General features: G+C 45.0%; 1 protein-coding gene across 1 annotated transcript; it reads right to left on the reverse strand.

Moving 5' to 3' along the window:
* Window positions 1–4,331: 4,331 nt before the first annotated feature.
* Window positions 4,332–15,754, reverse strand: LOC147632286 (N-carbamoylputrescine amidase-like). Its single transcript, XM_086807095.1, has 9 exons — window positions 15,488–15,754; window positions 15,292–15,340; window positions 6,254–6,345; window positions 5,870–6,021; window positions 5,697–5,743; window positions 5,528–5,561; window positions 5,257–5,423; window positions 5,045–5,141; window positions 4,332–4,921 (listed from the first exon to the last, which is right to left on the reverse strand). The coding sequence occupies exons 1-9, from the start codon at window positions 15,574–15,576 to the stop codon at window positions 4,749–4,751; spliced, it is 900 nt and encodes a 299-aa protein (XP_086663221.1). The 5' UTR covers window positions 15,577–15,754; the 3' UTR covers window positions 4,332–4,748.
* Window positions 15,755–19,565: the final 3,811 nt, after the last annotated feature.

A 19,565-nucleotide genomic window follows, 5' to 3' on the forward strand; every position in this document is an offset into this window, starting at 1 on the left:
CTCCAAAGGCTCGCCTATAGCTATGGAAAGCTTAGTGTTCTACTCTAATGGCACTGAGGCTTACAGCCTATCATACCATACTTAGACAACATGTTCAAGCCTTACTGTCTCTGTAAGAGCAAAATGCCATAAGGTGATCTCACCACCTTATACCAAAAAAATATCGCAGTTTCAGGATGTGAAGATTCAAATAGAGAATGACACCATAGTAAAGATCAGTGGTGACGTGAAGAGAGATTTGGATGAACAAGATGTGGACACCAAGAATGTTCGTGTGGGGGGAACCTTAGATGGGCATAGTAGCCATTCAAAGAGGTAATTTTAATAAGTGAAAGAAAAACGCATGGAGATATACACCTTTTTGTTGAGAACAACCGTCGTGTAGAGAGGTGTGTGGGGAGACAACAAAAAAGAGAAACGACGATCAAGAACCACCGTATGAGCAACAAAGACCACCTCAACAACAAGAAGCACCACATCAATAGGCACCACAACAAAGCCACAACAAGCACAAAACAAAGCCGCCATAGAGCACGCATCGACAACGCAACCAAGACACAAACCGGCAACAACACCGAGAGATGCAAACGACGCACACAACCGCGAGGAGAGAAACATCTCTCTCTCTCTCTCTCTCTTACACGATGAAAGGAATTAAAGTCTAAAGTTATATAAAAACCCTAATATACAAAGTCTCAAAATACAATATGGGATTATACAAACTACATGTGACAATTTGTGAGGAGTTCTCCCCCTTTTTAAAAAAAAGACCCATGCACACATTGTGATTTCACGCATACACAAGCCCTACTAAAAATTGTATAATTCTATTGATTTTGTATCTCGAGCATTGAGAGGATTCACACCCAAGAATGGCGACATCAACAACACAAACAAATTTAGCAACACATAGCGAAAGAAGATGCTCTTTTCTTTTTCCCTCTTCATTTGAGCCAAAGTATATTTGTGATAAACATTGATAAACAACAATTTTAAAAATTCCATCATCACACATCTTAAATATTTTGCCAAATTCTCGTGATATAATATTTTTGCACACTCGTCAACATCATCATTGTGAATTCAATGCGAAATATTTATACTCAAACTTGATTTGCTTTCAGTGATTGCATGATACATTATAAACATTACAAGAATATTTGTCATATAGCATTTTTGGAAAGGTGTGGGAGTTGAGTTTGATTGCATTGCATACTCCTCGCGGATAGTGAACATAGACGCGCACTCCAAACATAGGTCCTTTTCTTGTCGCGCTTCGCTTTGGGAGTTGAGGAGAGTTGTTAGTTTTAAGTAGCTTTCTTTGCTAGGTATTCTTGGGCTTGGGTATAGCTCCATAGCTTAAGCTCAAGAATATTTTCCTGACAAGGAGTCCCCTGGCTTGGTCCCCGTCCATTTTTGCCTGTCGCCTACACTTTTGACATTGTTGTTTACATGTTGACACGTGAGTAGCCTACTGTAGACCAACTGCTCTTGCCAGCCTGCACTGAGTGTCGACATGGCAGTTGTGCGTACCTATATCTTCTTGGGCCTTGTCCTGACAAGGAGTCCCCTGGCTTGGTCCCCGTCCATTTTTGCCTCTCGCCTACACTTTTGACATTGTTGTTTACATGTTGACACGTGAGTAGCCTACTGTAGACCAACTGCTCTTGCCAGCCTGCACTAAGTGTCGACATGGCAGTTGTGCGTACCTATATCTTCTTGGGCCTTGTGCTATGGCCTCCTCTGTCGTGCACCGTGGGAAGACTGTCTGAGAACCCATAGCACACCACACCCCTTTTCTTGAGATGCTACCGAAAAACTTGGCGCCGAGAATTTCCACTAGCTCTAGTATCACAATGATAAAGGAAGAGATGCGAGGAGCTTGAAAGCGTTACTTGATTACTATGAGAGCCAATAGCCTTTTATATACAACTTATGAAAAGAAAAATTCTAAAAACAACGGAAAGCCCTTTGCTAAAAACACTTTAATGGGAAAAAGCTTAGTCTTAAAGGCCCACACACACTAACATGCTAGAGTGCTCCAATTTTGATACCGTTTAATCCGTTGGCTTTGTCTTGATCTTCTTTTTTTTCTCGAGATAAAGATCCTTCTATAAGTTGACAAAAAACCAACCATGAAGGGCTAAATACAACCACGAATGGCTAGATACAACCCCGCCTCCATGTACAAGGCGGGGGTCAAAAGATCCAAGGTGGAGAAAGATGCACTTCTTCTCAAGAAGGCCGCTCTATGAGAAGAAGGCTATCTCATATAGCGGGGGGGGAGGGGGGGGGGGGGGGGGGGGGGGGGGGGGGGATAACCACACACGTGATTTGAAATGCCAAGTGGGTTCACCAACTCTATCTGTGAGAAAAGGACCAGGCCGCCAAAGCCTCGAGAAAGCCTCCCGCCACTTCTGCATGCCGTCAGAGCCACCTTGCAACTTCTCCCACTCATCGTGGAGGGTATGAATGATGTCAAGCCAAATGCTCCTAATGGACTCCGCAAGCGGAGCGTGGGTACCCTCGATGGCTTCATTGTAGCAAGCTCTCTATATGTGCCAAGCTGCAATGCTACTACAAATCTCCCATCTCTGGCACGAGCCCGGAGTCTAATAAGCAATAGATGCGGCTGCGACTGGTACTGCCGAAATGCAAATGTGAGACCTGGAGGGCTAGTCCCCCCGCCTTCCTCCTCATAAGCCATGGCAACCTCATTCTATGTGGCCCATGCAATAGTGCCCCATGAAATGATACGTCCAGATCATGTCCATCGTGAAGAGACAGAGAATCCGCTGCCAAACATGCTAAGCCTCAAGGCAATCCCAAAGACAATGTCACTGAGACTCTTGAGAGTGGCCGCACATCAAACAAGTTGCTAGTCGATCGCCAATGGGCAACCATGGATGATCTTTCGAGGCGAGAAACTGTCCAAGAGCCTCTCCCAAAATCTGAGAGAAAACACTGTGAAAGGCCGTGTGACTGCCAGTGTATTGTTGCTGCCGGGGTGCCCTCAACCTCGGGCATCTGAATCATGTGCAACCTAGCCACGCAATGTATGGGAAGAAAGGGGTGTCCAGAGTCTCCTCCCAATCAGCAAGATCATGGCGAGTTCACTCCCCCGGGTCCCAATGGAGGCATGCAAGGGGCCGGCTCTCCAAAATCCATATCCGCCAGAGTCTCTCCCTGGCCACCTTGGCCGGCGGGGTGTCTATGTGCCACTCATGTGCTTGAAATCCAATCTCCCTCACCCTCTATAAGGTGCAGCCACAGAAATCATCCAAAGGGGGCTCTGATCTCTCTGATCTGCTCCTGGTGTGGGGACCAATAGAAAAAGTGAGCAAACCACAACCCTTGTCCACGCCATGGACTGCCAAGAGAATATCATGCCTAGTGAACATGCCTAGCCACTGTGGGGGGATCGGATCTAGGATAGGGGCCAGCCACTCCTGGAGAATAGCAAAGTCGATGTCGACATTGAGTCTGTCTCTACCCCAGATCCCAGCCAAGCCTCTCTCCTGAGCCTCTGGGGGAAGTTGTCTGTGTGCAAGCCAATCTCCAAGGGACCTAGCAAGTCCTATGCTCAATGCTCCCATGATACATGAGGTCGGGCCACCAACATATGGCCACTGGATAAATGGATCAAGGGGTTCCAAATCAAGAGCTGCCGAAGACGCTCCTATGAGGCTACCTTATCTAACTGCCTAAGGGCCGGCTTGAGGTGGTCCCCAGCTCGAAGTAGGCTGGCTGCAAATCTGTCCTCAAAAGCTGAGCTAAATCCGCGGACCCGCATCTCTGTGAAGATCCATCTGGTGCTCTGCAGGGCTACGGGCCTTCATCTTGATCTCCTTGATCATCTTGAGCTTGTTATTTCTTCAACACTGATGTCATCAGCTAGCTCTGGGAGGGGTGTTAGGAGTGGATGAGATCTATCTAGTAGTTGTTAAGCTGAGAGATCGGGGGTGTGACACTATCCTCCTGTGTTCCCCTGCCAAACGTACGAGGCTCAAAGGCTATCACTATTCTCGCACCTAGGCACCCAAGGATGTTAGGGAACTGTCAGCCTCTATTACAGTTATTCGATGTCAATCTGGGCATTAACATTAGCCTGGGACTGTTGTCTTGCATAGCATAATGTAGAAGAGGGAAGTAGAAAGATGGTAGAAAACTATGTAGAAAAGGGAAGAAGAAAGATGAATTCTGATCATCTAGGAGAATCAATGTCTAGAATCCGCGGAAGACGTAGCATCCTGCACATACCACTAAAACTTGCAGCAGCCAGGCTAGCCTTTAAAATTATAACGTGTCATTCAAAATGCATTCCTAGAATGCACATGCAAGAAAATTTCACTGATTAAAACCTCAAGCGTTACATACTCAGAAACTTAACAAGCTCTCATGAGTAGACCCACAGTTAACTCATATCGGTTCCTGTAAATGTTCATATGATCTTCTCTCCTTTTGTACTCTTCTAGTGTGTATGATATCTAATGGTTAATGTCAAACACTGTGAAGTTATAATAGTTCTTAGCGGTTTCAAATGTGTGCATGGGCATATGTATGAAACTATATTTTATCGAAGTGGGAAGAAGCATTCCTCATCTTGAAATGCCTGACGAAGAAGGAATGACTTTGCATACATATGCATATGTCTTGAAGAGGATTGACACACACTAACCCACTACAACCAGCCTACCAGGTTTGACCCATGACCAGTCACTCGTACCATCTGCATCAAGCACGAACATTTAGGGTGGTAGCTTGCCATCGGAAGTAAGGAGAACTGTATACAAATGAGGGCGCCTGTCCCTGAACACCCCCCAACTATGTCTTTGTTCTCTGATCTTGTCCAAGTCAAACTTTGCCACTAACACAGCTTCACTTTTGTCATCAGCTGTTGCCACCAATTCTCCCGTCGGCCCTACAATGACACAAGCATATCATGGAATGTGCATCTTCTACTAATAGTTAAGACCTGAAATGTTCATCCATTACATCCTCAGAAACATAATAATTGGTTTTGATACTAGACTTAATATGTCACCTGCAATAAAAGAGCAGCCATAGAAAGTAATTTGACTTGGGCCGTGCTCTGTTTCAATGACTTCTCTGCCAACGCGGTTGGATGCTACCAAGGGTACCTACTCCCCACCCCCCGAAAAAGGAGAGAACTGAAATGTTAAGCTTGCACAAAATGAACATCTCAACAACATAACAACACATCAGAAATAGAATGAAGGAAAAACCCTTGCCTACCACGTTTGCTCCCGCATGACCTTGCATCACTCTCTTCCAGTGCTCACAAGAATCAAGTCCCGAATCCTGTGGTTCTGAGCCAATGGCTGTTGGATAAAGGAGAATCTCTGCCCCCATCAATGCCATGGCCCTAGCAGCTTCTGGGAACCACTGATCCCAACAAATCGCTACACACACATGAAGGAATCTATGAGAATCTAAGATTATCGGTAAAGATGCATTGCATTGAAATTGTTAAAATGAGCAGGAGTTGAACTGCAAATTAAATTACCTACACCAATTTTTGCATATTTGGTCCCAAAAACCTGGCTTGCAAAAAAGGAAACCTTGTAGTAATATCATTGAGAACTGAAGGCTTCTTTTGAGAAACAAACACAGCATCCAAGACTTGTGGTGGGACACTCAAAGAAAGAAGTATTTCACAACAATCAAGAATGTACCTTAAAACCTGTGTCCCCGGGATTAAAATAGAACTTTTCCTGATAGCCTACAACCCAAAACAGCATTGGTTGAAGTGGCACTTCATCTCATTCATTGAAAGGGGACAACTAAAAATTTCCCTACCACTGAAGAGAGTAAGAGCAAGGACACCATTTCAACAATACATGCATACCTGGCCCATCTGGTATGTGGGATTTACGGTACAGCCCAAGGTCTGTCCCATCTGCATCAATTACTACGACAGAATTATAGTGTGCATTGTTTGCTTCTTCAAAAAAGCTCACTGGTATCACCATATCCAACTCTTTCGCCAGCTTCTGCATTCTATCTCAAAAAGAAATTGACCAAAAAAGAAAAAGGTCAGTGTTGGTATCAATCAAAACAAATCCCAACCAAGGATAGAAGAAAATTCTTCAAAAAAGAACAAAGCAATTAGGACCAAAGTTAAACCAGATCCATAAATCCTCGAACCATTTGAAAACACGCCTACTACTACTGCCTCAAAATAACCCCCACAAAAAAAAAAAAAACCAGTAAAACATCCTTACACACTTACCTTGAGATTGTAGGATGTCCATCCCGTGGTTTTGCTCGTGCAAAATAATCTCCCCTTTGAGCTTGACAGAAATAGTAGCCTTCAAATAGCTCCTGAAAACGCACAGCTTTTTGTCAAACTTTCTGCAAGAACATGAGAAACAAATCACCAAAGTCACAGAGTAGATACGATAAGACAAACTCCTTAGCTGTTGGGCTAGGCATGTCGTACAAGGGCTTGATATGAAACTAGTTAGCGCTTGTGGGGGCGACATGACTTGGTCATAGATTGTTATTTTATCAGCACCACAATGGAAGCCTTTAAAAGAGGGCCAGCACCGTTTAGGTCTAACCTTGGCACAATTGTCGCTCTTGTACCTTGAAGGAGCACAAAAATTTGGAACGAGGACTAGGCATGGCACAACACGGTATGATAATTCTAAATAGCAGCAATCATCATGTTTTTTTTTTTCAACTAGCCTTTGGCCCAAGATCCTCCCATAGTTACCAAATTTCATCGTAAGTAGACAACCGCCCATAGGCGCTTATTTATCCACCCATAGGCGATGTTTCCGCAATGGAATGCTGCGCTCAGGTCCCAGCCCTTTGATCAAACAGAACCAAATGCTCAAGATGCTGAAGCCTCCCAAGTTCAATGGGAAGATGGATGGTGAGGCAGTCACCAATTGATAGCCACACTAGAGGCAGCAGGTGGCTCCAATTGGTTACACTGCACATTGTCCGGACAGCTTTGCCTGATTTCAGCAGCTGACGCAAGAGCCGGGCAATGTAAGTGCCACGTGGCAAGTGATGACATGGAAGTGATGACGTGGAAGGTCGGGCAACAGGCCAACACCATATATGCTGGCCCACCAGCAATAGTGATGCATATATTTACGTATATTGGAAAACTGTCATAATCATTTGCATTTGCTCAATGCCAGAGCAGTGCTCTTAGAGCATGGGCTAGTCAAGAAGATCTTCAGCAATGTTGAGTTGTGAGTTGACGTCTTCACTCTCAGCCATCCTTTGTACTTGAATTTCAAGCATATTACTTCTTTCTTGCACATAATACAATGCAGTAGTTTAGGACTCGTGTGTGTCTTGCATGTGTTGTTCCACGGCACTTTTTTCTATCTCTGAAAACCCTAGCACATAGGCACAAGTGTTCTACAACAAGAGCCCCATCATCACCAAGAAGCCTTACTTAGACAACACCCAAGGGATTGCAGCTGGTGTGTGGCACTCAGCACATAAGAGTGGAATTTCAAAAAATTTCCCAAAGGTTTGTATACTTTCATATACATTGAAAATTTTATTCGCTATTTATACCATGAGAGTTGTCACGTGCATCCCGCACTTGGATGCCACGTAGACATTTCTGTACAGAAGGTGCAGGACCTGGGATGGTGAACTGGTCCCATGTGAGCCCAGTCCGGGACGAGTCAGCCAGGGATCCATCTCAGTCGTCCGAGGTCAGGTGTGCATCGTCCTGCACATGAGTCCAAGGTCAGGTGTGCATTGTCCTGCACATGAAGCAGCGCCAGTCCGCGCTGTGAGTCTCCCTCTGGAATGATGTCAGATGTGTTGTGTATCTGGTTTGCAACTGGATGCCAGGCCTCTGTAGGCATGTAGGTTTGCATGTAGAGATGGGGCCAGCCCATAGGGCTACCCCAGTGCGAGGATTTGCATTTGCATTCTTAGTGTGGGCATGGGGGAGGTATAGAACCACCCCCAAGGGGCCAGGAGGGCCCACATTGTGCCCACCAGCCAAGGCATGGGCTGGAGGGGCTGTCGGCCAGCTGTACTGCTGCTGGACAGGCAGCCGACAGGGTCAGAAGCCCTACCCAGCCAGTCGGCCAGGTGTGGGGGGCAGTCCCACACCCATGCGCATGGTGCCCAGCAGCCAGGATGCTGTCCCAGAATATATGCGCAGGCTGGACAGTGTTTATCATAGTGTGAAAACACTTTATTAAAAAAAGAAGAATCTAGTCGTGAGGCTGTCCTGAAGCTGGCCGACTGGAGACAAGAGGGAGTATAAATACCCCCAGCCCATAATCCATGAATCCATCTCAGTTTTCACCAAGTGCTCAAGCCAATCAAGGGCCAGTCAAGCCAAGGAGATTGCCAAGCAAAGGGGTGGACTTCTGAAGGTCAAGGGCAGGATTTTCCAGCCAAGAAAAGGTCAAGTTTTCTGTATTTGTTTTCAGATTTACATCATTCTAATAAAGCAAATACACCATCCGTGGTGGGGGCCCTACAGAGGGTAATTGGGACCCAATACTGTGTCCTCTCCATCTTCCCCTTCTCTCTCTATTTTCTGCACATCTCCTTTCAGTTTGTGCGTTGATTCCGTCTCGAAAAGAGTGCTGATTTCTGAGTTTTGAAGTACCGATCCTTCTCCGAAGCTTCCGCATATTACAGTGGTATCAGAGCCTACTTCAAGGACAAAGATTCAGCAAAGAAAACCAGAAAATTTTTTCGCTCGTGTGGTTGGTTTTCAGACGCGGGTGGACTACCCCTTTCGGAGTGACTCCTGTCCCTCGAAGGACGGTTGGTTTTTAGCCTCCGGAAGCCTCCGGAAGTCTCCCACACAGATAGTGGATGGTCAGATTGCGTTTCGAAAAGGAATTGCATTTTCCTGCTATGGCGAGTTTCGGCGACGAGAGAGAACCAGAACCATGGGACCAGAGTGCACCAGGCAGCCCAGCTAGGGCACCCGGCTTGAGTGTCACAGACATGTTCCAGCAGATGATGCGAGCAATCGCAGACCAGACAACCAAGTTGGATGAGCAGAAGGCGCGGATCTTGGCTCTGGAGGAGCGTTCTCGCTCTCCAGCGTCGCGTTTTCCATCTCCTCCTCCCTCTCCTTCCATATCCCAGATACCAGATCCTCGTCACAGGGACCCTCTCGCTGGGTCACAGCCGCAGCCAAGCTCCTTGCTTGAGATGCAGATGCGTGCATTGGAGATCCGACAACGAGAAGACGACGCCATGCGACGCGTGGAACACGAGCGTTACCTCAGAGCTTTGGACGTCAAATTGACACCGGCGGCGCCCTCGAACCATTTTCCCGAGAAAATGAATTTCAGTAAGTATAATGGTAAACTCGATCCCACAACTCTCTATTCATGGTTGCATCAATTTGAAGCTTACTTTGCCGCAGTTAGGAAAACAGATACTGACAAAGTGATCTTGGCTAGTTGGCACTTGGAAGGTGAGGCCATTCCTTGGTGGACTCAGTGGGCTCATGCCCACACCAGAGCAGGTATGGCAGCTTATGTGTGGGACGAGTTCGTCCGCAACCTTAAGCAGCGGTTTCTACCGCCCCACTACCTTGAGCGACTCGAAGACGAGTTCAGGGGAGCGCGTCAGAATGCGCAACCAGTCCTTCAGTTTGCCAATAAAATTTCGACCTTGTGTCTACAATTAGGCTTATTTGATTCGGACAAGAAAGGGCAGTTTTTGTATGGCCTAGACACGCAAATCCAATGGGAGGTGCGTATGTTTAGGCCAGCCACCTTTGAGGACGCACTCTCGCTTGCGCAGAGTGCAGAAATGAAACACAATGGTGGCAAGCCCAAGACTTCCCAGCCGGCTTCTCCCAAGGCTAACGCCTCGGGGGGCAAAAGCCAGAACCAGACGGAGTCTTCCCCAGGACAGAGCCCGGGAGCCTCTGACTCCAAGAACTCGAACAATGCGTCTAAGCTTACTCCAGACCAGAAAGCGGAGGCAGGCAAGACAGGTGGCAAGTTGAGTGCTGAGGAGCTTTCTCAGTACAGGAAGGAGGGTAGATGTTACTTTTGTCACACAAAAGGACATACTTCTCGGGATTGTCCGAAGAAGCCTCCAAAGGCCGCCGCCGCCTCCACAGCTTCCGTGGTGAGCACAGCTCCCACACAGACCCCAGTGGCTACCCCTAGTTCTTCAACCCCCGGTGCTTCAGTTGGAGCAATTATTAGCCGGGAGCTCGAAGATAAGCAAAAGGGCGCCCATGACCAGGAGTATGAGCGCAACGAATTGCTCAAGTCCTTTGGCTACATAGGTGGCCAGAGAGTCGTTGTCTTGTTTGACAGCGGCAGCACGGAGGATGTGATCACGGAAGAGGCCGCTAGGCGTGCCCGTTTCGAGCTGACTCCGGTGGACAAACAGGTTGAGGGTTTTAGCACAGGTATGACAACGAGCGTCAAGTATGAAGCTCTAGGTGCTAAGTTAGTCATTCAGGGCATAGAGTTTGTGCGTGACTTTATGGTTGCCCCTCTTGTAGGAGCAGACATAATTTTGGGTATCCAGTGGTTTCACAAGTTTCTTCCTGATGTCAAGTGGGACAAGCACACGTTCCAGATTGATCGGAATGTGTCAAACACCCCGGTGACCATTAAGTGTGAGCCAGGTATTCCAAACTTTCAGCTCATAAGCCACTTGCAGGCTAAGCGAGCAGTCAGGAAAGGCACACAGTGTGCGATGATTTACATCCAGACAGCCCAGACGGTGGCCAGTGCTTCCGAGAAGTACTCGGTTCTCCATGAAAAGTTCCAGAAGATTTTTCTTCGGGACAGTCTCCCTCCCCAGCTTCCCCCGTCGAGACCGGAGGATCACAAGATTGACCTCCTCCCAGGCTCGGAACCCCCGAGCAAGTTTCCGTATCGCCTTTCTAAGGCAATGGAATCGGAGTTGGACCGCCAACTCCAAGAATTGTTGCAAGCTGGCTTCATCCGCCCCAGCGTGTCGCCATTTGCAGCACCGATCTTGTTTGTCAAGAAGAAAGATGGGTCTTCTCGGTTGTGTGTCGATTATCGTGCACTCAACAAGCTGACTATCAAGAGCAGATTCCCGATGCCTCGAATTGACTATATTCTCGAGAGGCTGAATGGAGCTAAGGTGTTCTCTAAATTAGATTTAAAGAGTGGGTACCACCAGGTACGGATTGTAGAGGGGGACATCCCCAAAACAGCCTTCCGTACAGAACGGGCCCACTATGAATTTGTGGTCATGCCATTTGGTTTGACGAACGCCCCAGTTACATTTAACCGCATGATGATGCGTATTTTCCAGGAGTTGATTGGAGAGAGTGTGTTCATATTTCTGGACGACATACTCATATTTTCAGCTATAGTTGAGCAGCATGACATTGATGTGGAGAAAGTCCTTAAGTTGCTGGAAAGCAACGAGCTCTATGTCAATGAAAAGAAGTCAGAATTTTATCTGTTCCAGGTACATTACTTGGGATATATAATTAGTGCCGAAGGCATTCGACTTGATCCGGCTAAAGTGGCCGAGATTGTTAACTGGGAAGTACCTCAAACGGCTTATGACATTAGATCATTTGTGGGTATATGCCAGGCATATTCCACCCACATTGACAAGTTTTCTGATCTCTCGGCAGACCTCACCGATCTGCTAAAGGGAGTGAAAACAAGGAGGCAAAAGATTCGAATGACTCCACGAGCGTTGGAGGCATTCCAGAACCTCAAGGTGGCTTTGTCAGAAGCGCCTTGTTTAGCCCTTGCCTCGTGGGACGAACCGTTTCAAGTGATCACCGATGCGAGTAACATCGCAATTGGAGGTGTATTGCAACAGAATGGTCATCCAGTAGCTTACATGTCTCGTAAGTTACTGCCAGCCGAAAAGAACTACTCAGTCTATGATCGTGAACTCCTAGCAGTTATACAGGCCTTGAAACATTGGAAACATTTCCTGTATGGCCGTGACTTCGAGGTTCGCACTGACCATCAAGCATTGCGCTGGATTCAGACGATGCCAAGTGCACAGTGAAGTGATCGACAACACCGCTGGAGTCAGATATTCCAGCAGTTCGGTGGAATGATTGAGTACCTTCCAGGAAAGGCCAATCCAGTGGCCGATGCTCTGAGCAGGAAGGGACAAGTATCTGCGATTCAGACCACTAGACTGGACCTTGTTGGTACAGGACTAGAAGACATGAAGCACAAGTACGCGGATTCCGAGAAATTCGGTACTCAGTGGGAACAGGCATTGGATGCCACAAGACCATGCCATTTTCTGATACGCAATGGTTGGCTTTTCTACAAAGGCCGACTGTGTGTCATGAAATCATTCCGGGCAGCTCTTCTCCATGATGCCCATGACGCCATTACAGGTGGTCATAGGGGCATGAATTCGACTCTGGAGAAATTAGAACGGCAATACTATTGGCCAAAGATGAGGCGTGATGTGTTTACATATGTACAACACTGTGACATTTGTCAAAAGGTGAAAGCTCCTCGTGGAAAGAAGATAGGGTTGTTACAGCCTTTGCCAATTCCTGAGGATCCTTTCCAAGACATTTCCATGGACTTTGTCACAAATCTGCCTCCCAGTCCGAGTAAGCGTAATACACAGTGTTTAACTATTGTTGACAGGTTCAACAAATTTGTTATGCTTATTCCTTGCAGGGCCAATGTGACTGCCGAGGATGTTGCCCAGCTATTTATTCGGCATTGGTACCCGATTGGTGGGATTCCTAGGACCATAGTGTCAGACCGAGATACCAAGTTTACCAGTCATTTTTGGAGGGCATTGTTTGATAATTTTGGTACTAAGTTGAATTTTTCCAGTGCATTCCACCCACAGACTGATGACCAGACAGAGATATACAACCAGTTGGCCTTTGATGTGCTGAAGTGTTATGTCCACGATCAGCAAGGTAAGTGGGAATCGTTTTTGCCTTTAGTTCAAGCTGTTTTGAATGACTCTTTTTCTTCAGCTATTGGCAGGACTCCATATGAGGCAGCGTTTGGAAGGCCTTTCCAGTCGTTGTTAACCACGACTTCGTCTTCAGTACCGGAGGCGAACAGAGTGACGGAGTCTTACCAGGAGATCCTAGAGTCCGTTAAAGACAGGTTGGCTAAAGCGCAAGAGGCCTACACTCGACAGGCCAATAAAGACCGAAGGGACATGAAGTTTTCGGAAGGAGATTGGGTGTATCTAAGGATTATGAAGCAAAGATTGAAGCAGGTGGGCAAGCGATGCCCAAAGTTGTCTTTCAGGAGCTTCGGACCATTCCCCATCCGGAAAAAGATTAATGAGGTGTCTATGCAGTTAAAGCTACCTCCGAGTTGGACTATGCACGATGTATTTCATGTCAATTGACCAAAGCCATATGCAGGTCCACCCCCTTCAGAGGTCAAAGACGAAGCGGAACCAGACATCATTGATGAAGCAGAAGTAATGGTTCCAGAACAGATCCTTCTGCACCGTTTCAAGCATGGCTCAGGCCGAAGACTACGACAGTTTCTCACGAAGTTTCAGGACCGAGGAACTCATGAAGCGGTATGGCTCGACAAAGAATTTTTCGAAGACTATCCGGCATTATTGACGGATTATTTGGAGGCTATGCAGCTTCCGTCAAGTTAAGCAGAAGGGGATGTCACGTGCATCCCGCACTTGGATGCCACGTAGACATTTCTGTACAGAAGGTGCAGGACCTGGGATGGTGAACTGGTCCCATGTGAGCCCAGTCCGGGACGAGTCAGCCAGGGATCCATCTCAGTCGTCCGAGATCAGGTGTGCATCGTCCTGCACATGAGTCCAAGGTCAGGTGTGCATTGTCCTGCACATGAAGCAGTGCCAGTCCGCGCTGTGAGTCTCCCTCTGGAATGATGTCAGATGTGCTGTGTATCTGGTTTGCAACTGGATGCCAGGCCTCTGTAGGCATGTAGGTTTGCATGTAGAGATGGGGCCAGTCCATAGGGCTACCCCAGTGCGAGGATTTGCATTTGCATTCTTAGTGTGGGCATGGGGGAGGTATAGAACCACCCCCAAGGGGCCAGGAGGGCCCACATTGTGCCCACCAGCCAAGGCATGGACTGGAGGGGCTGTCGGCCAGCTGTACTGCTGCTGGACAGGCAGCCGACAGGGTCAGAAGCCCTACCCAGCCAGTCGGCCAGGTGTGGGGGGCAGTCCCACACCCATGCGCATGGTGCCCAGCAGCCAGGATGCTGTCCCAGAATATATGCGCAGGCTGGACAGTGTTTATCATAGTGTGAAAACACTTTATTAAAAAAAGAAGAATCTAGTCGTGAGGCTGTCCTGAAGCTGGCCGACTGGAGACAAGAGGGAGTATAAATACCCCCAGCCCATAATCCATGAATCCATCTCAGTTTTCACCAAGTGCTCAAGCCAATCAAGGGCCAGTCAAGCCAAGGAGATTGCCAAGCAAAGGGGTGGACTTCTGAAGGTCAAGGACAGGATTTTCCAGCCAAGAAAAGGTCAAGTTTTCTGTATTTGTTTTCAGATTTACATCATTCTAATAAAGCAAATACACCATCCGTGGTGGGGGCCCTACAGAGGGTAATTGGGACCCAATACTGTGTCCTCTCCATCTCCCCCTTCTCTCTCTATTTTCTGCACATCTCCTTTCAGTTTGTGCGTTGATTCCGTCTCGAAAAGAGTGCTGGTTTCTGAGTTTTGAAGTACCGATCCTTCTCCGAAGCTTCCGCATATTACAAGAGTAGGCTCTTATTTTTTACCCTGCAACTTGGTAAGACATGTTGACAACCCTGACTCAAAACATTGGTAGACACTCTAAGCTTAACCAAGGGTGAGGCGTGTATTCAAAGCCCTGCTTGAGATGACTGTTCTGAGCTTAGGGTGCATGGCAGGATGCAACTGGAAGCTTGAAGGACAGATGTTTGGCATGGGGCCAGTTTTCCTGTGGATATGGGAGGACAAATTCTTCAACACATACAACTGTCTACTACTACTTATAGCCAGCTACTATGATCTAGGGCTATTGCTCCAGCTTTGCACTAGGAGCTCTTGATCTTGGATGCTAGGGCTAGTAAGAAACCTACACAGGTTTCAATTCTACTCTTTATATTTCATTTGAACTGAGTGCATGAAGAGCAGGTCACTGGGCATCACTTGTCCACCTCTTTCTGCTGAAAAAGCCACACCTCAACTTCTATTGGTGGAGTTCTCCAGTAAGGGCAACCTGCGGAAAACTGCCCTCTTCTTGTCCATTTCCTTACTCTTTCACATGTTTAATGTTTGTGTATACTCTTAAGAAATTGCATTTTTGTGGCTATTAGCTGCACTTGCCTGGATTAACACTATTTGCGCGCCCTTAGCATGAGCTTTCCGCACCAACCTACACCAACAAGAAGGAGATTAGGAATTGGAACAGTAAAAGAAACACTATAATTTACCATTGAAAGATGTTGGATTTTGCTGTGAATGAAGAAAAATAAATAAAAAACAGAATTTTAGCTCTGAACATTTTGAAATAAAGGGGTACCTTTCCGCATGTTGGACGTTGGTTTCAACATCGTCGGTGCAGGCGAACTGCAGGGAGGCCACGCACACCACGCGCTCCGCCCCCCCCATTCACCTCTTCACAAAATATACACAAGAAAAGCCTGCTTCTGCTTCCTTCCAGCAACGAGAGCTTGCGCGCACACAGACACTGACGGACGCCCGCCCTGCACAGAGTTGTTTTTCTTGAAATATATTATTATCAATTATATTTGAGCCCACCATAATAAAGTTTTGGATTCCTGAGACCAGAATCTCAAAGGCGTCTTGGTTTTTGTGGTCGCCCAAGACACCTTTCAATCTCACATCATTTTTTATATTTAATATAATAACTTTGTTTGAGCAGAACATCCCTCTCTCCCCATGATCCACTGGAGTTCAAGTCCCATCTTTGCTCGTATATGCCCTTGTGTTGCATTCTACCGACGTTAATACCTCTCTCTCTCTCTCTCTCTCTCTCTCTCTCTCTCTCTCTCCACATGGGCCAAGGAGGCCATGTATCACAAGGACAAGCTTTTGTTCCATGGGATTGTTGACGTGAATATGTAGATCTTAAGTTAACATGCCACATGTGATTATGTAAATCTTAAGCTAACATTCCACCTAGCACATAGACACATCATACACACCATGCACATACGAAGCACATCTAGATCTTTAAGTTAGCATGCCACATCGCACATCTAAACATATAATACACACCATGCACATACCAACATGGATATACTATACATATCATGAAGCATGGCTCCATCAGTCATGTTCATGCAATTATTCTTTGTTAACAGCTTATTGTTACTTGTGATCTTTTTAGTTTATGAGCTTTGTAATTCTAGCTTCCACATATTTCCTATTTCTTTTTTAGAGTTCCTCTTATAACTGTTTAAATTTATAGGGTCGGGTGGGTGTAAGAAGACCATTCCTTGCATGCAAGTACATGGAGATGGGGTTCTATTTAAAATTATAGGGTCAGGTGGATGTCAGAAGACCATTCCTTGCATGTAACTATATATGGGGTTGCATTAATACCAAAACATGTTCATGCCTAAATCCATGTTATTAGAGATATATGTAGTGTTGATACTCTCAAGGGTGTAAACATATGTTTGAGTTGTATTATATAACCTTCCATAAGATACAAAACTTAATCATTTTTCTAATGCAATGCACACTTTTCAAATGTTTTTGATTCTACATTACATTTTCTTTTTTATATTGATATATATGCCACCTCCAATTTTAATACAATGAAATAAACTTCATTTTGAATGGTAATTTTGCTTTTCATGTGACCTAAAGTACTTCAAACATTTTCATGTGACCTAAAGTACTTCAAACATTTTTTCTTAAAGTACTTGAAACAACAATTTATTTATTATATATGGACCAAGTTGCATTAGTAAATATATACAAATTCTATGAGGAAAACTTTATGATTAAAAAAAGAAAGGAATGACAAGCATTTGTAATAAAATTCTCCATGATAAGCAGGTGTAGAATAAGATAACCTTTATGTCCACATTGATTAACTTTGGGGGATTTGTAGGACGCCCATTGATTAATTTTGGGGGATTTGTAGGACACCCATGCTTGACAATCAATATGTAGGACACCCATGCTTAATTTTCCAAGATAAGCACATGTAGAATAAGATAGCCTCTATGTCCGCATCTATTGACTTTGGGATACCCACGCTTGACAATCTGGCAAAACAAACTAACCTATGTTACTTTTTGTATAGTCTTTTAATACTTTTAGATAAATACTCACTTGCACTCTCTTTGTTTAAACTTTATAATTTGCAACTCTTTGGAATGTTTGATTCCTAGAGAGAGAGAGAGAGAGAGAGAGAGAGAGAGAGAGAGAGAGAGATCTTTTAATACTTTTAGATAAACACTCACTTCCACTCTCTTTGTTTAAACTTTATAGTTTGATACTCTTTGGAATGTTTGATTCCTAGAGAGAGAGAGAGAGAGAGAGAGAGAGAGAGAGAGAGAGAGAGAGAGAGAGATCTATAAATATACAAACTCTTTGAGACCCCTTGATCGATTGTAATAATTATTTTCTAAGCAATTCCCTTTCACACTAAACTACTTTAGGCACTTCTCTTTCATGCTGAATTACTTTTTGAGTAATTCTATTTGTTTATGTCTACTCCTCATGGGCTCTATTATAGGGCGTAATAACAATTTTGGCAATGATGAAGATGGTATGGTATTTCTTCTTTGTAAGAGATGGAAGAAGTCCAAGATTAAGAGCACAAAGGTGTGAGGAAGAGGAGAGACAAGCTAGGCAACCATTAGTGGTTGGTAGATGCTAGCAGTTATAATAATTAATACACTCATTGCTTAACACTTCCACATGCTCAACCTCTTGGAAATGGAAAATATTGCACACACCAATAGGTGTCTTTTGCAATTCTGTGTATGTATTGTGTTTGCATTATTGTGTCATAGTGTGTTTATCTTGTTTTTGTAGGATGTTTTGTCTTGCAAGATACAATTGGATAAAACCATGATGTTTTTAAATAACAATGAAGTATAACATAAATCAAAGCTTTAAGTATTTTCAAGCTTGTATTGGTTGTAATTGGTCTTTCATTGCTATTTTAGGTATCGATATGAGAGAGAGGGAGGACATGAAAGTCTTGAGCCAAAAGTCAAGCAAAAGAAACAAAAAGAAGTCCTATTAATCATCTATTAGAGCTATAATGCCAAGCATCATATACATCCATTCCAAAAGTGAGGTTTTATTTTTGGGCTTTGGTTTGGATTTGCAAAACTCTAAGAGGGACTCTACGCTTTCCGATACCGTCTCTATGAGTTGCTCAAACTTTAATACATTCATTTCAAAAGTGAGGTTTTATTTTTGGGCTTTGGTTCGAATTTGCAAAATTCTAAGAGGGACTCTACCCTTTCTGATGCTATCTCTACGAGTTGCTCAAACTTTGGCTAATTCTGTATTCTTCTTCTTTAGTTACAATAGAGTTAGTTCTTATGCGATCCTTATCTTTGCACCTTTAAGCTTGTTCGACTATTGAAGGTGAAAACTGCATGATTACCTTGTCGTGAAACTTTGGCATATGCTAACTCCCACTTGAACATTGGCATGGGCTCTAACTCGTTGGTCATTTAAATATCCCTTTTCATCTCCATCTTTACACCATCATCCTTTAGGTAAACTACCTATGTGCCTTAGTTTATCTTCCTCAATTAAGCTATGATTTTAGACTTGATTTGGTCTCGCAAATCATCCTAGATCACTGTGTTCATGTTTATAACTATTTATATTTTTTTTGGGGGGGGGAGGGGGGAGAGAGAGAGAGAGAGAGAGAGAGAGAGAGAGAGAGAGAGAGAGACGATGATGGTATTGACATCCGTAAAGGTCAAGTATGGCCTGTGGAAGAGAGAGAGAGAGATGATGATGGGAACATGCGATTTTTTGACAGTGACTAAACTCAGACTAGCAAGGTTAGTCACTTACATTATACTTTAATCTATTGAGATAGTGGCTAATCCTAGACCAGCAGGGTTAGCTCACATTATGATGTAGTTAGTTGATGTTTAAATTTTATGAGTTATGTCTTTATTGAGGATCGTTGCATTTTAGTTGATGTTCATGGTTTATGGATTTTTTTCGTTGCACTTTGGCTGTCATGTTTACCCATCATTAAAATTTCCTTTACGGGTGCACCCTTTCATAAAAAATCAACCCCTTCACCCCTAGTTGCCTCCCCTATAGGACGTGCGAGTCTTGGATGCTCAACATCACACCTAGGTGCAATGATGACTCAGACGTTCAACATCACACCTAGGTGCAATGATGACTCAGACGTTCAACATCACACCTAGGTGCTAATGATAGCTCATCAACAACAGACCAGCTCTAGTAGGGAGGAAGTCATAGTCGTCACCAACCAAACCAACACCAACATTACCACCCATTAGTGTGACATTGAATGTGGAGCTCTAATAGTAAGCTATTAATAGACAATTGCATAAACATATTGTGAAGTGTAGAAGAGAATATATAAGTAGGCAAGGTGTTTCAGGAAGGATTGG

This window comes from Cibotium barometz, chromosome 13 (genome assembly GCF_041138505.1).
Source record: "Cibotium barometz isolate CiBa-2024 chromosome 13, ASM4113850v1, whole genome shotgun sequence".
Classification (NCBI taxonomy): domain Eukaryota; kingdom Viridiplantae; phylum Streptophyta; class Polypodiopsida; order Cyatheales; family Cibotiaceae; genus Cibotium; species Cibotium barometz.

Bases quoted from the DNA above. Each gene is read 5' to 3' on its own strand.
- LOC147632286 (XM_086807095.1), bottom strand. From the start codon at position 15,576: ATGGGGGGGGCGGAGCGCGTGGTGTGCGTGGCCTCCCTGCAGTTCGCC. The intron at 6,346-15,291 runs GCAAGTGCAGCT...GTGCGTTTTCAG, and splicing joins CGCAAATAGTGTTAATCCAG to GAGCTATTTGAAGGCTACTA. The intron at 4,922-5,044 runs GTGACATATTAA...GTGTCATTGTAG, and splicing joins TGGCTGCTCTTTTATTGCAG to GGCCGACGGGAGAATTGGTG.